The sequence below is a fragment of the Mizuhopecten yessoensis genome, unplaced genomic scaffold (assembly GCF_002113885.1).
Source record: "Mizuhopecten yessoensis strain PY_sf001 unplaced genomic scaffold, ASM211388v2 scaffold8361, whole genome shotgun sequence".
In the NCBI taxonomy this organism is placed as follows: domain Eukaryota; kingdom Metazoa; phylum Mollusca; class Bivalvia; order Pectinida; family Pectinidae; genus Mizuhopecten; species Mizuhopecten yessoensis.
The window spans coordinates 1,463,187-1,480,933 of record NW_018407509.1 but is presented as its reverse complement, the minus strand read 5'-3'; the positions used below and the strand labels follow the sequence as shown (position 1 = coordinate 1,480,933).

General features: G+C 38.6%; 1 protein-coding gene across 17 annotated transcripts in view; it reads right to left on the bottom strand.

The window, feature by feature from the left end:
- Positions 1–17,747, bottom strand: part of LOC110455709 — a 152,528-nt gene that overhangs the window by 19,636 nt on the left and 115,145 nt on the right. For all 17 annotated transcript variants that reach the window (XM_021506010.1, XM_021506013.1, XM_021506001.1 and 14 more), the window contains one exon: positions 6,073–6,221. In XM_021506010.1, coding sequence (XP_021361685.1) covers positions 6,073–6,221 — 149 coding nt within the window. The remainder of the gene's footprint in view (positions 1–6,072; positions 6,222–17,747) is intronic.

Genomic DNA, 17,747 nt, shown 5'->3' with positions numbered 1-17,747 from the left:
GGTCTGGTAGGTGTATCTCCTGGTCTGGGTTGGCCCTTCCCCTTGGGATGAAAGGGCACTTCGGGTGGGGGACGATGTCTGAGGGGCTGTGCTGGACGGTGGTGAGTTGAACCCCTAGGGATCTGTGTCTGAATCCTTTTCCTGTAGGGTGGTTGGCTGTTTTTCTGTGACAACTTTGCGTCTTCTTGAGCCCATTCATTTCCTATAGTATTGATGAACTGCATCTCCTGCACTGGACTGTAGGATTTCAACGACTTAGGCGAGCCATTATTATTAACAGTTGGACTACCTTGTATGCCATTTTCAGATTCGAATCTCGTAAACTTCTTCTGGTCTCTGTAATCTTTAAAAACATCTTTCAAATTTCCAGATATCGTCCTTGGAAGGGCAAAATCATTGAATTTTTTATTTCTATTTATATTTGATTGCGACTTAGATGCTTGAGATGCTAGCGACTGTTCTTTAAAGCTGTCAGACAGGTTAGGCTGTGATTTCGACTTTGTGTAGGTCTCATTGAGTGGAATGTCGTCCGGGTGACAATCGTCATGATAAAAATGACCTGGTGACCTTGACCCTACCTGCCGTCTGCCGGTAGATATGTCATCCTGACAGCGATTATAAGGTGTCGGAGATGGAACCCAGTCCCTGGAAAGGTCACCCATATCTCTTTCCTCGTTGTCACCAATTTTGATGATGAACGTCCCTGTGCTGCTCGTCCGCGACGACAGACTGTCATCGTCGTCAAGGTCAGAGGTCAAAGCTGAGGTCAGTGGCGGGTATGTGGTAATCGTCTCCAGCACTGGCTGTTGTTTATCATCCCAGTGGCTGTGTACAATCAGACCGTATGTTTCGGGCATGTTCTGGTCGTCTGATTCTATGTCCTGTGGAAGTTCGCCCCTGGCCGATCTCTGCCATACGTCAGCTAGGTACTTCTCAAGGATCGGCTTCCTTTGGGCAAACTTACCCTGGGCGAACTCATTTCCTTTCGCCAAATCCCTTAAATTTCTGACGTTGAACTGAACATCCTCCATTGGCTGCATCTGAGATTTGTTGTTCAGAGATGAAGTCTCCATTTCATAACCATCAGGACCGTCTCTACTCCACTCGTCGTTTCCGGTGTAAAACTGTTGTTCTGTTTGGTCTATCATTTCTCGGCTAGGCTGATTAGTTCCCATACTTCTTTGAGGACTAGTGTAATTGCCATCTTCTCTGAATGAATGCATGATCGGGGCCTTCTCTCCGACGTCTTCGGTAAGTTCTTCATGTAGCGGCGAGTAAGCTGTACTGCGTGATCTTCCCTCCTCCCTTCGGCCCCCTTTTGGGCTGACAGACACATCAACATATTGGTGGTCTTCTAGAAAGCTCTCTACCTGTTGTCTGGGATTCTCTGTCGGGACCCCAACGGATTCGGCAGCATTCCCTGAACAGGTTTGTGAGGGATCAGTCCCTAATTCCGGGATGCTGAGGGCGGAGGACTTAGTGTAGGGGGCAGACATACATCTCACATGGAGGCTAGCCACGCCCATGTCATCCTTATACTCCTTCTTCTTTTCCTTTACGTAAATCTCATACTGGTTGTTGGTTTCGTCTATGTGAGTCCCGTAAATGGCCCTCTCTACCCGACGTGGACTCACTGTATTTACAGGTGGTAGTCGTGGACTAGCAGCACTTGAACCTGGACAATCTCGTCTCCTATGGCTGCCATCCTGTCTATTTGATTGGTGAGGTGTTATTTTATCAGTCTCTACACACCTGGCATGTACCACAGATATTTCACGACCTTTTTTCGTATCTTGAATTTTAGCTTTATAGTTCTTTGACTCTACGGCAGGCGCATCTACATCAGGTGCAGATATGGTTTCCAAATGTGTCAAAATCTTTTTCACCTTCACAGATTCATTTGAAGGTACGGCCTGATCCGATTTAGGCTTGTTTTTAGTTTTCTCAAGTTTATCGTAAACAGCACGAATGTCACCTAAAGATTTCTCCCGTTTCATCAGTCCGCGGTCCTTGTGGGGGGTCCAGGGTTTCTGTTTTCGTGTCGGCAATTTCTTAGTCTTTTTAAAATCTTCTAACTCTTCACTGAGTTGCTTTAGTTCTTCCTCGGTTGTGAAGTCTGTTAGCTCCAAAAGAGCATGATCCATGCTTTTTGGACGAGATTTCTTTGTTTCCATACTAGTTATTTTCTCAAGATTGTGAAAATGTCTTTGGAGTGTCTGGAAGTCGTCTGACTTGTCCGTCGAGTGTAGGAGCCCGGCAGTATAGGTCTGGTAAGTGTGGGAATCGAGACGCGATGACCTGTCGCTGCACACCGACGCCTTTGCGGAAATCGATTGTACGGCTGGTTCACTGTCGTCCTGCTGGTCACTGCTTTCCTGTTCATCTGGCGTGAAGGACATGAGTTTTGACCACGGGTCAGGAAATGTTTGGCCTTGTTGTTGTGGCATATCATCTCTCTCATCGTATGGATAGGAAAGTGATGTCCGTGTTACATCAAAATCTTCATTGTTATACGCCTGGGACATATCTACGCCTTGAGTATTGTATTCTAGTTCGTCGTAATAATCCGGTCGTAGCGACACACCTTTGTCACTCTCATAGTCTTCACTTCCATATAAAGGATAGTCGTGGCGTTCTTCATTGTTTTCTGTCATGCTATTTGAGATATGACTTTCTCTATCTCTAGGACAAGGAGAGTTGTCTAAGTCCCGTCCCCCAGGAACAGGAGAAGCATTTGGTCGAGCAGAGGAACACCGAATAGTCTCAGTGAGCTGTAGATGACTTTGTGGGACGGAGATGAGGTTGATTCTACGTGGACTGATTGTTGCTGTGGACGACATTGAATCGTCGTACTGATTCGTTTTCCTTGGACTGGCTGTTGGTGTGGACGACAATGAATCTTCGTACTGACCAACTTTTCGTGGACTGTTTGAAGGGGTTGACAAGGACGGGTCTTCGTACTGATCTTTAAGTTTTTGGAACCGATTTAAGAATAACTCATCATCTCGAGGGTCAATGTAATTCAGGTCTCCGTGGTAATGTTGACTGGTCATTGGCTCAATGACCTCAGGTGTATCAGCTTGAACCTCGTACTTGGGGTCAGAGGGAGTAACTCCCCATCCTACATTCTCTACTGGCTCCCTATTGGACGTAGCTATCTGGTGACCGAGTCTGAGGCTGAGACGTGACCTTTGACCTACAGCGTACCTGTCACGCTCATCTGCGTCAGACTCATTGCTCAGAGGTTGGACACACGGCTGAACCTGACCGGAGCGTATCTCCATCTGTAGAACTGATCGTGTCAGCATGGCGATAATGTTTTCAAAAAGCTACAAGTTTTTCGTCAGATTGATGGGATCCGCTACAAATGTCACACTGGGGAGGAAGGAACCCTAAGAAAGGGAGCATGCCCAGGGAATATAAAACACCATCCTTTTACATCCTCATCGGTCTGAAAAAAACAGCTTGGTTAGTAACACAGTTATTTTTATTACGAGGAGGTCAGTCGTTGGAACAAATTATCACTATATCTGTGCGAGCAGATTGAAAATGCAAATAAAATAGTTTTAATTTTCAAATATCAAGGACTGCAATGATGACGATTCAAAAGTTTGCAACAAAGAATTACATTTCAAATGATACTTTTTATGCTTCTTACCAAAGATACAATTTTTTAAAAATTTGCGCAAAATGAAATAATTCAAATGACCATGAAATGATATACATTTCCAATAGCATTTTCTGATATATATATATGTGAGTAATAATGTATACGAGGTGAGGTTAAATGTTCCAATAACGATGGTCCAGGTCATGCTATATGATCGAGGTCATACAAATATGAACATGCATCAAGCTTTTAAAGAAATTATCGAACTATAAAAAAAAAATCAATCGGACGAATGGTAGAGGTGCTAAATGAACAGGTTTTGTCAACTGCATTATATGTATTGCTTAAAATGGAAATTCTGTCTTATAACAAAACTTTTTAAGCTTCACAAGATTTTTAATTTTACAAAATTGAATCAACTGTGAGCAATTTGTTACTATTTCTCCGTCTCAACAAATGTTCTAGCCTAGTAAAAGATGTTGCAAACAAACTTTGAGCACATACAAATATCTCTGCCTTTTATTCATTACGGAGTTTGATGCTGGCAACAATAACTCACCACAAGATACATATATATATATATATTGTTTGCAATCAGAATATGTGCTGTAAAATTATGCCAGATTTCAATGTTTCATGACAGTGCTTATTTTCATAGACTGACATATATCGCAATATGAACAACGGGAGAATACTGGGTTACCTCCCTTTATGGGAAGTGCTTATCCATTACATTTATTCAATATTATTTGAAAAAATTATATTAATTTTGATATCATTCTCATGCCTCTGAAACATTTTTTTTTTGCAATATTGTAAAATTCTAAAAGAATGTAAAGTTTCTTTTAATAACATTTCCCACTGTGTCATGGCTAAATTGAGAAACTTTATGAGTCAGAAGACAAAGCTATAAATGGACATGTTCAAAAGTTTTTCACTTGACCTTAGAAATCAAGGCAAGGTCAATTTTTGTCATTGTAAACTTGACGATGCCTGACCTGAAGAAAAACCTGACAAAAAAATCTGTCCCTGCTTGTAACATGCATCGTGCTATGCAATTTATTCCACCGATTGCAGCTATAATATGGCCATGTACGCTAGCAAACATTCAATTTTCTCCCAACCAGAATCTGCTTAAATGTTTCCTTGTTGCTATTTGAATTAACATGTCTCATGCATTCCCAGGGAGTGTTTATACAGCTTTAAAGATTATAAGTTGGACAGAGAGTTGAAAAAATCTCACATTCTTATATCAAGGCTCCAATATCCCTTGAAAAACCTCCAGCTCAATCAACTCATTCACCCCTGAAATTTCATAATAAACTATTCCAACTTTTGAATTGGAAGAGTTCAAATGTGTCTTCAGGGGTGTATGAGTTAAGACGCAAGCTATAAAATAACAGACATTTCGTGGCAGAACCCTGTTAATACCAGCCAAAATATTATATTTACATTTTTTTTATTTTTTTTTCAAGATTTGACTAAGGGCAGCCTCATACACAATGAAAAAAAGTTTCTATAACTACCCAGAAAAGGAAATAAAAATCCCAGCAAAATGGACTGAAAATACCCTAGAATGAGCTCGAAATGGAGCAAGGTTTAAATCACAAATACTGAACAATATTTAAAGTTGGTCTCGGAGCTATAATGACGAGATGTTTGGGGATAGAAAGGTTTCAAACAGAAGACTAAGGTCTATATATTAGCCTTACAGAGATATGTAATGGAGGGATAAGGTATCTACAACAGAACCCATTCATTCTGATTGGAGATTATACCAGCTCCTCCATCTGGGTTAACAGGAAGCTTAAGTGTCTATACAATGAGCTATAAGGGACGGTGTTAATTAATTAAAGCAGAGTTCTTCTACTACAGTAGGTGTATCTTAGTTAGAAGGTACAGTGAGATGGAATCGGCCTGGGAGGGGGTCAATGTACTTAATCTTGTAACAGGGGTACTTAGTCATTTGGGGGTTGGGGGTTATTTAGGGCTTATTTGAAAACACAGCAGGAAACCAGCTTTCAATTAATTACCGATTCAATTAATCTTTGGATATGGAATTTGATCTTCGGTAATTAACAGAACATTTATTATATAATTACAAATTCAACATTGAACAGTTCTAATGGCGTGAGAGGGCATCACGGATTACATGGTAATAATTATAATGATACAAATCTAGAAAGACTGAAGGATTGACTCACATCAATAAGACAATCTATTAAATACAGGTCTATGTTAATAACAGAAGAAGAAAAACGAAAGAAATTAAGCAACTGATGTGATAATGATAAATTGATTCTCTAGAGTAAATACGGTAAGAGAGTAGGTCGGCGGTGTGAAGCTAAATGTTCTGGGGAAGCTTCGAGACGTAAGTCACTAAGAAAACTCACACTCTCGTCCATGCACTGAAGTCCAGGCGTGCACCTAGAACCTGTCTAAGTGTGTTTTTCAGTACTTACTTGCTCCCCGCTCGGGTGCGGGTTTCTGTAGGCCTCGAATAGGGATATCACCCCCTTTTTGTATGAATTTGTATGAATCTCCGCCTTCTTCGTCTGTCTCTGGTGGCAAAGGCGCGGGGGCTGACGCAAGGCGTTTCCTGCCCTCCGTACTGAAAATAATAAAAGATCTGTTTAGTACTCAATATTACAGAATTATATCTATCTACATGTATATATACATCACCTTCACGAAAAAAAATTGTAACCAGGAAAAAGTATACCATTGAGATTTTAGAGATATATGTACAGGTCTTAATTATAAGTATGTGGGGTTCTGGAGGTGAGGGGAATGGGGAGGAAACAAATAAACTGAATTCAAGACAAGTACACAACAGAAACAGTAAAACCTCAATATAATGCTCCTCTTTTCATTTGCCTCATTCTTTACTGTCAACATATTTCAAAGTCCCATTTTTCTCTGGTTTTAAGAATTCCTTTGCACATTTCCTTCAGTCAACACACATATATTCTCGGACTCTAAGTCAACACACATATATTCTGACTCAAAGTCCAAGTTTGTGCGCTTGAATTATTACAGGCAAATGCAATATTTTTTGATAGCATGTATACCGAACTGCAACAGGTAGGGGTGGGCTTATTACTAGACATGGGCTTATTTCATGGTAAATATGGTAAACACATTTTAAAAGAATATATATTTACTCCTGGAAAATTTTATCATTTAGGTCCAGCATCCGTGCTTGTTCCGACACAACCTGATACCACTGCGACAAACTGTCCATGTGTTCTTTTGAAGCATGTGCTTTGGCCACATCAGGGCCAGCACTTGGTGCTCGAAACAATCCCGAGGCATAGGGACAGCACTGCATGGTGTAATTCAGAAATTATGGCCACATAAACTCACTAAGGGTCATTCATGAACAGCCGTGGTCAGTCAGATATTGACTTTGGATCAGTGGAGCCATTTTCAAGTACAAAAAAAACTCGCTCTGTACAACACTTGTCATAGGAGACAATCACTCGCAGTAAACATTGGTGATAGGTTCATTTTAAACAGCAGTAAATAATTCCTCAGAAAATGGAATATTAATCCTTTCTCAAATGCGGACACAACTATCCCAGGCACTGTAGAATCCTGTAATGGTCACTTGCATCGGTCACCTTTAAACTGGTCTGGGGTCAACAGAATACCAAAGGTGACCAGATGGTCAGGAAGGTAAAAACATCATTTATCTAATAGCAAATAAATTCCAGTCTCCCAGTTAACTACGTCCAATCAAGAATTGTATACTCCAGTTCTTTTCTAGCTGCCAGCCCTATGGGACTCTCTCTGTACACTGATACAAAATGGTCAGTTCTGACCACATGTCCAGCACTCTATAGTACAACATATGGCTGTTGTTGATATTATGGGTGATTGTATTAACCCATTATAACTCCCCTAATTATGTATGACTGACACACACATAGCTACTATAGGTAGCAATGACTTGACCATTCATTGGCTGAAAGCCAAGCCATACACATCTCCCAGAGTCCCAAGATAATGACATACTGTATATATATTATACGTTGATTAAATTATAACAGATGTATGTATGTATGTGTGTATACTATCATTAACAGCAGAATGAATTAACATATCAATTTACTGAAGATGTCATAATTTCAGATTGTTTAGATTTTTTTATTTTTTATTTTTATTTTGTTGGTACAGTATAAATATTAAATTATGATTTTCCTGCCTTTCCCCCTTATATACATCCTGATCAAAATGGAAGATACTGTAGACTACAGAGTCTATATATTGAAAACTGCCAAAGGATATCTGCTACCTCATGCATTATATCTGTTATTTGCATCAGAGTTAACTTCCTCAAATATTGTGTCTGCATGTGATTTTGTGTAAGAGTTAAGGTTGTATGCTACATTACACATTATACCTGTGATTTGTGTAAGAGTTAAGGCTATATGCTACCTTACACATTATACCTGTGATTTGTGTAAGAGTTAAGGTTATATGCTACCTAGCTTACACATTTTATCTGTGATTTTGCGTAAGAGTTATAAGGGTGTTTGCTACCTTACACATTTTACCTGTGATTTGTGTAAGAGTTAAGGCTATATGCTACCTTACACATTGTACATGTGATTTGTGTAAGAGTTGAGGTTATATGCGACATACCTTACATATTTTACCTGTGATTTGTATAAGAGTTAATGGTGAATGCTACTTTATATAAGGGAGTTATCTCCCTTACATTTTTCTTAATTTACAGCATCTAATAATTCAGAGTAACCATTAATTTGAGTGTACTTTTCAATGTGTCATCAATTACTGGCTGACAGCTGTCAACCTTAGCTGGCAATTTACTTGTATGATTCGTTTGATCAATTTTATTAATGGCCCATCAACACAGTAATTAAGAGCCACACAACTAATAAAAAATCACTATGTGACATAGAGTGAGATTCTGCTGAAACTTAATAATTTTAATAAACTAAATAACATTTGTATTTTTTTCTGAATGAAAAACTATTTTTAACTTGAACAGGATAAGCAAGACTGATAATACAGGGACATTACCACATAACCACATGTCTAATGGCAAAATAATTATCCCGTGACCGCACATTTTAAACGACAGCCGTTCAACACTGCATGTAAATATACAACATCACATGCGAAAACTGTCTATTCTGCGTATAAAATAAGGCTAAAACAGACAAAAAAATAGTCGTCTCTCCCATTGAATAATATCTGTTGATATGTGGGTCGTGACATTCAGATAGTTTATCTATGAAACACAACTGACTTTAACATTCTTGTAAAAGGCCCAACAGAACAGGACGCGTGTGTGTTAAGTGTATATGCTAGGATTGCAATACATGTACCTCTAAACCTCTGTATATATACAAAATAACGTTGATTGTGATTTCGATACACCAAGATACTCTAAATTGTTAAAAGCACTCAAGTGTAGCTTACAGTATGCACTAATAAAATCAATTGCCGAGGTATGTTATGGACAAAGTAATTCAAAACCAAATGATGAAATATTGAACAGATCAAGACCCAAGGCTTCCTTGTCTAGGGTATCTGCTCAATATTTTATCCTTTGGGTTTGTTCAAGCCAAAAGGGGTAAAATATTGACCAAGGACATGAGGCTTGCCTAGGTAGGGTCTCTGGTCAATATTTGATCCCGAGTCCAAATGAATTAATTTATAGTTCATTTCTTAGATATATCCAATTCTTCTATACCATCTAGTTTTTTCTGAAGACAAATTACTAAGTATTGTCTAATATGTGAAAAAATCAAATGACACAAGACAAATTAAGACAGTCCCATGAATATGAGCGAAACTTAATGTCGGCAATTTTTTCCGTTTTCCGTCTGTACAAGCAATATCTGTGATTTTGAAGAGTACATAGATCTTAGATTGTATTGCAGAGAGAAAATGACATGTGAACAAAGCCAAAATTATCCCCCCCTTGATGAAAGTAGTTCCACGCTTAAGTGCACAAACAGGAACTCCAGTCCCCCGGGTTGGATAGAATTTTCCAGGACTGCCGGAAATGTGGATATCTCTGACAAGTATGCAGGAATATCAAAAACTCGATCAACACCAGTGGGATCAATGATTTTGTTTACAATAAATAATTGAGTACGGCAGATCAGAAATTGACATTACTCTAACTCTTGGCTGTGATTTGCTAATCTGTGTATCAGGAGAGTTATCATACAGAAACTTGGCCATAGGATGTCACAATACCGTATTCATCTCAAAACTTGGCCGAAGTACGACCATATTATACTGTTTTCATCTCAAGACTTGGCCGAAGTACAACCATATTATACTGTTTTCATCTCAAAACTTGGCCGAAGTATGACCATATTATACCGTTTTCATCTCAAAACTTGGCCGAAGTATGTCCATATTATACTGTTTTCATCTCAAATCTTGGCCGAGGTATGGCCATATTATACTGTTTTCCTCTCAAAACTTGGCCGAAGTATGTCCATATTATACTGTTTTGATCTCAAAACTTGGCCGAGGTATGACCATATTATGCTGTTTTCATCTCAAGACTTGGCTAAAGTATGACCATATTATACTGTTTTCATCTCAAAACTTGGCCGAAGAATGACCATATTATACTGTTTTCATCTCAATATAATCTCAATGACACCTCTATAGCGCTTATGTCTACCTTAAAAAGCCCAAGCATGCCCCTGTTTTACTGCCTTGATCATCTCGAAAGTTTCACATGTCATGTCGACATAGCCATACTGTATAGTAATTACTCTGTAACACTGATAATCCTCGTGTAGTTATAGGGGAAAAAATATCGAGAAAATTGAATGTGTCATTACGGACGACGTTCTGTCGTTGATGTCCCCATCATCAACGCCATCGGTGTCGGTACATCATTAGTCTGGACACTTTTAATGAGCTCCGTATTAAAAATAATTTCCCACTTATAGATTACCTTCTCTCTGGCTGTTGGCATGGAAACCAACCACCAATGTCATTATCAATAGTTGTAGTTGGAGACGAGTCGTATCAATAACAGTAATGAAATGTTATGTCTGCTGAAACGTAAATCATTCTGCAGCAAATTTTGTCAGCTGGATTTACGCTAATTCTACAAGGTTATGAAAACCTTAAAATGAAATATTATGGGCTTGAAATCAACTTTGTCTTTTGAGTTTTAACTTTCAGGATGCTATTTTTCTTATCTGTTCAAAGAAATATTGTGATATTAGAATTTCAAAGTTAGTGTTAAATTGAAAAACATGCTTACTTATAAACTCTATGCTGAGCACTTTACTTTAAAAACAAGAGGCCCAATGGGCCTGCATCGCTCACCTATTATTAATCTAACACTTGTAATCTTAATATTTCATAAGAACCTATTAAAAGATTTAAACATATGACACCTCTGACCTTGATTGTCGAACTAGGTCGTTAGGTTGAAAGTGGATCAAGGTCATTCATTTGAACTAACATGGTAATCCTTCATCCCAGCATGCTACAGGCCCAATATCAGTACCCTGGGCCTTTTGGTTATTGAGTAGAAGTTGTTTGAAGATTTTAAGACATCTGACCCCAGTGACCTTGAAAGTGGGTCAAATTCATTCCTTTAAACAAACTTGGTAGCCCTTCACCCAAGCATGCTACTGGCCAAATATCATCTCCCTGGGCATTTTGGTTATTGAGAAGAAGATGTTTAAAGTTTTTGACATATTTGACCCCTGTGACCTTGAAAATAGGTGAAGGTCATTTATTTGAACAAACTTTGTAGCCCTTCATCCAAGTTTGCTTCTGGCCAAATATTGACACCCTAGGCCTTTCGGTTATTAAGAAGAAGTCGTTTAAAGTAAAATATTGAGGCCGGACGCCGGACGGACGGACGGACGACGGACGCCGCGCCACGGCATAAGCTCACTTGGCACTTCGTGCCAGGTGAGCTAACAAGAACCTGACTATTTGATTTTACCATACAAGGAAATTCAATGTGACTTATGGGGTTCTAATCAATACAAGGTTTCATTTCAGTTACCTCATAAAATGATGAAGTGGGCTATAGCAGGCCCAAACTAAATCTGATGGTGATTCAACCAGATATGCAAAATGAGAAATAGAATCACATATCTCTTACAATTTTTAACTGAATTTTGTCTAACAAATGAGAAACAAAATCTAATACTTTTTGCAGTGATATATTGAATTTTGACCTACATATGAGAAACAGAATCACATACTTTTTGGAGTGATATAATGAATTTTGTCCTACATGTGAGAAACAGAGTCACATACCTCTTGCAGCGATATTGAATTTTGTCCAACATATGAAAACAGAATCAAATACTTCTTGCAGTGATTTATTGAATTTTGTCTAACAAATGAGAAACAAAATCTCATACTTTTTGCAGTGATGTAATGTATATTGTTCAACAAATGAGAAACAGAATCTCATACCTCTTGCAGTGACATAATGAATTTTGTCCCAACAAATGAGAAACAGAATCTCATACTTTTTTCAGCGATACATTGATTTTTGTCTAACAAATGAGAAACAGAATCAATATCTGCTGCAGCTTTTTACAAAATCTTGTCAATTCAATATCTGGATAAAATGTAGCCAACTCAGCATAATTTTTCCGTGATACACCATAGGCTACCGGGCTTAACAGAAGGCATGGGCTTATCGCTGGCTACATATGTATATAGTCCTTTTTTAAAATTACAGCTGTTCATCCTCCTGCTGGGATAACTTGAATTTTTACCCCTTACTGCATTTCATTTTGGTTGATGTTGTTCGTGCGAAATTGTCTTTATTGTTGAACTTTTCGTTAGATTCCAGCTAGGGAGGCTAAAACTGAGCTTGTCTGTCAATGATAGATGATGTACAATGTCGGGTCCACCCATCTCAGGTCAAGTGGTAATGCATGTTGAGTTTAAGTATATATCATCTAAGTGGATTGTTACATAACACATTACATAGTAAATTTACACACACATCACATGCAAGCTAGCATTTGGTGATTTTTCAAAGGAAATGTTTGCTCTAAAATTGAGCAATTTTCACGTAACTTGATGTCATTTAAACAAACGCTGCTTTATACAACAAAATATCATTAAAAAAAATGAAGTTTCCATTACATTTTAAATTTGACTTAAAAGTGCAAAAAAGAAACGTAAATATCAATCATACATATTGGCCATTATACAAAAATTGTGTACAAAACATCACACCTAGGATTGAGAAAATGACGATGACTGTACGAGGAAACCTGTTTACATTTATCCTATTCATATGCTCTGATTATATGAAAGGAATAATTTTCTGTCAAAAAATTCTATGAGAGACAGCTGATTCTTCTGATAACTCTAGATCTAGAGGTCAAAATTGGGCCCAGTGTTCGTGAGTTGGCAAGGAGAGCTGGTGAATATCATGAATTGCTAATATTAGGTACACACATATACTCATCAGTGAATGACTGCTTTAAACACACTGGTTCATGTTTCAGTGAATCACAACACTGATGCATGCATAAACAATTACGATTTCCATCAAAAACGTAAACATTCTTTTACTATAAATATCTTCCTTATTGCTGAGCATGTCTGCCTAAGGATGCGTCTGCTCGCCACAGCATGCGTCAGACTCGGTCTACTTTCCGTATACTGCGTATCTCTTTCCATCTGTATCATATTTTCTCGGGAATGGTATTTTCAACGCTGGTGCATTAATTTATCTGCATGCATATAGTGTACAAGTATCAAACCCATGACTGTTATCTGAGGCAAAGAGATTATGGTTCCACGCATATGACAATTTGAAAGAAACCAGCTGTCACTTGACAGTGATAGTACGTAATATGAAGAGAACATTACATGTAATGTAAAAGTAACTCTGATCTACAGTCGGTTGTCATGGAAACCAATCACAGAATGCATTATCAAAGGTTGAAATTGAAAAAAAGCAACCGGTAGGAGAAATAATTGTGTTTTTTTTGTCAGAATACAATAATCATTCGCTTCGTTGTAGATATGTCTGCAGAACCACAATATCATATTATTCCGTCTACTACGGTACGAATAATCTCCTTGCAGCTTATAATCAGTGTAGGGCTAATATTATGAGACTCTCAGATCTATAATCACCAGCTCACGACAGGTACATTTTTACCTGTAATTATCACACCTGTACCGCAATCAGCCCGTCTGATTAACCTGACAAAGGTAGGATATACTATTTCACACAGGTGAAAGGGGGGGGGGGGCATTACTGCGTGCTATTGTGGCCTGTACGTATGTCCACAATTAGCACTACCATGAGTGGCTACTTCTTGACACCTGGCATAAACAAACAAATACGATAAGGTCATAATGGTCCTTTGTCCCTAAGATCCCCAGGGGGCCATCTTTTGTCCAATTTTTATCACCTATTATCGTTTATATCGTTATTAAACGTAAATAGTTCTATGTCATTTATTTTTAGAGCTCCAAAACTGGGTTGTTGCTTTATCCAAAGGAAAAAGCCAATATTACAAATACTGTAAATTGGAAGCTTACTAAACCTGATTTAATCAGTTTCCATGGAAACTGAAAAATCAAGGAATTTCATGGAAACTGGTTAGTTTTTATCAATTATCCATCAAAACAGACTTTAAATTGGAAGCTGAGAAAATAAACACATCAATAGGAAATTACTAAAATCAGCATCTTTATTGAAGCCGACTCTGAAAAAGGGGTTGGATATAGATTCTCTCATCAATAAAATATCTGTCATTATACATTTCAACACAATCAAGGTTCTGTAAAAACTAAGAATAAATCCATTAAGTAAATTTGACACGCCTGTCGATTACACTTTCTGCTTTTCAAATGTCTTATAAAAAAGCTGTTTTCAATTTCATTAATTATAACTTCCCAAATAAAATTCGTCAAACTTTGAAAATTTAAATGATTTTTCATCTTTCATACGTATACGAATACAGCGTAAATTTTAATCAATATTTTGTGTGCTGAGTGTTCTTTTTCTTGTTTCTTTACAGGACAACTTAATTTTGATTTGACATTAACGATTCTATTTAAACAAAATTTAAGCCTATTTCTATTACCCAGGCCAATGAATATCAGCTTAAAAAGAAGATAAAAGACCTTGAAGCGCTGAACTGTTTGAGTAGGAGTAGATTGGGACCTGTTTTGACGAGATCCGGCCCAATGCCGAGTCTAGGATCTCACTATCCACAGCTGCTATATAGCTATGGTATCGATTATTCTGAATTAAGTCGGAGCTGTTTACAGCATCAGCTTGTATGTATGCATTTCTATCTACAAATATAATCAACAATATTGTACATGGAGAAATCGCTTTCTACTAAGTGCTTTGCTTGGCAAACACTGACCCAAGATAAACGGTTCCAGGACCCCGATGATAAATTGCCATGTGACATTGGTCTGACGAGGGGGAGGGGGCAGTTCCCGCCCTTTCTGCCCTTTCTGTGCCGGGGAAAGTGAAAGACAAACTGTCCAGGGTATTTCTTGACAATGGATGGCTTTATCTGTCCTGAGTCACAGAATAGTACTCTGGTATAATTTATTTCTTAAGTCTGATCGATGTCTTTGGACATCAGAGGCTAGCTAGGGTAAGACAAGATACTTTTGTCCGAGGTATATTATATAGCAGGTATCCTGGCCAAAAGAGCTCAAGTAAACAGGTACCTAATATATTCACCTGTATAAGGCTAGATATCTCTCAGAAAATACAAAATCACACACTACAACACCAGTGTCAATATTTACCAGCCAGATATGTAGACACCAATATCAAAGAAATAAGTTCATATATCTAGATCTGTGTATATATTTTATACATGAAAAATGTCCCTATGTACATCTGAAGGACACATACTGGTATTGAAAACGCTGTCAGACTCACGTAATATTGGGCGACATACCACCATGCCACGTTCGTTGCCACGCCTAGCATATATCACCTCCCCTCCCCCGGGGGTGAGGGGGAACATGCTCTACAAATAAACTCTGAAGGATAACCAAAGCAATAACAGCTTACCTGTACAACTTCTGAAGCATCTGTTGCATGCTGGGTAGTTATATTAGCACAGATGCTTCTTATATCCCAACAACATTCAACATCTTACATTCATCTCTGCCTCATCAATAATTCCTCACAACTGTTCTGCAACATTACATCCAGTGTGGCGGTGGTTTGGTGTTGTTAGTAGAGATGGTGATGCACTCATCTCCCGGCCCGGGCCGGTCGGTCGGTGAAGCAGGTCGTCAGCGTTACTATTCCGTGGTAGATGAGATCCTGCCACGCTGAGTCCAAGTGTCCCACTATTATCTATTAGCCACACGAGGTTTCTTGACACTTTCTCTTGATCACTGATACACCTGACCAACACCAGCGACCAACACCTCCAAAGCAGTACTATATTAAAGCACACACTACCACACTGACTGGAGAGATGAATTAAAATTAACTCAGATTTATCAAAGCCGCAGAAAAAGCAATACAGATGACCACTCAGGCGTAACGGCTACATGGGAACTGGTCGCTGGTGCAGAACACAACCTGCCGCACTGTCACACTTAACGATCCTTAATAAGTCAAGGGCAGGAAACTCTCCATAGCCTAGTCTGTACACGGCTGTACTATTATCAGTAATGACTCTGAAAGCTGACAGTGTCCAGCTGTTACGCATGTGGCCAGGTGACCTGGTGATTAGGTTGTATTATCAGAAAATGTTCCTGTGGTGATACGTTCTCATTGACTCAGGGAACTATGGGCTGACACAAAACCCGTCATTAAAGTGAACCCTTCCAGGGACACATAGGTCTCTCTACCGATGGCTACATGATGCCAGCCCCTTTGTCATTATGCATACAGAATTATTTAAATAGGCTTCTTTTCACAAGGTGCCCTTGACTTCCTGGGCTATCATGCTTGCTAAAGGACATGTCCAGTTTGCTCCGGGCTAGATAAGGGGGATATATAACCACGCATAATTGATAATAAGGGGTTCAGAAGATTAGAGTTTTATTTAGACTGGGAATACAGGACATCCTCCTACACCCGATACAGCACACAAGCAGACCAGCAGCCGACACAGCATCACTCCACTGAAACCCAGCCCTTATTTGCAGTCTTACTCTATACACAGTAATAAAAATAACTCTTTTAACTTTTAAAACATTCTAATAAACTTTGCATCCCAAGATGAAGTATTCAGGTTTTTTTCATGAATTTTTAACTCCTATTTCTAAATTTAGAAATTCAGTAAATCAAGCCGACAATACTTTAATCGTACGATTTAACCAAAGGTACAACATTCCTTGATCTCTCAACATGTTAGAGGCCCCGCCATCCCAATGTCACAGTGTCCCCTTTTTGACCTTCAAGTTTAAAAGATCGTAAAATTATTTGAATTTCACTACGGTTTAGGTGTTGGAGCTTTATTGACACTTTTCCTCGGGTGATTCAGATAGTACCGCTGAATATAGCGAGGCCAGGGTCGGGTATTGACTCTCTTTTCGAATGACGCCCCCTTTTATGACATATTTCTATAGCCAGGTCCATTTTAGACATCTGAATAAAGGATCTAGTTTCGATTCAAAAGAAAAGTCCAAACAATCTTCCATTGATCATTTATTGAACGAGAACTTTTTTTTTTTTCTTTTTTGAAATTTGGAGAAAAAGTATTGTCACATTTGACCAATTTTTGAATTACAATTAACAATGAAGTAGCGAATCATTTAAAATGGTGTTTTAATAAATGAGCTCGGGAAGACATAATTCACTCATTCACCTCTACAATTTCATGATGAACTATTCCAACCTTTGAATTGGAAGAGTTCAAATGTGTCTTTCTCCCCAAGAGTTAAAGAGAAAAGATACAACTGTGTCAGAACATTCTCTTCAACACCAGACACTCTCAGTCAAAATTTGTAACAAAGAGGCAGATTGTGAATGAATTTGAATTGAAGATGACAGTTAAATCAAACTGTGCCCCGCAGCTGAGAAGGTAGGCCGATACCCAGTGTTTACAGCCGAGTACGACTCGCGAGGATGTCTCAATCACGCCCAAGCGTAATAGAGCTATCACCTTTCAATAAGGAAACATAATTGAACTGGCGG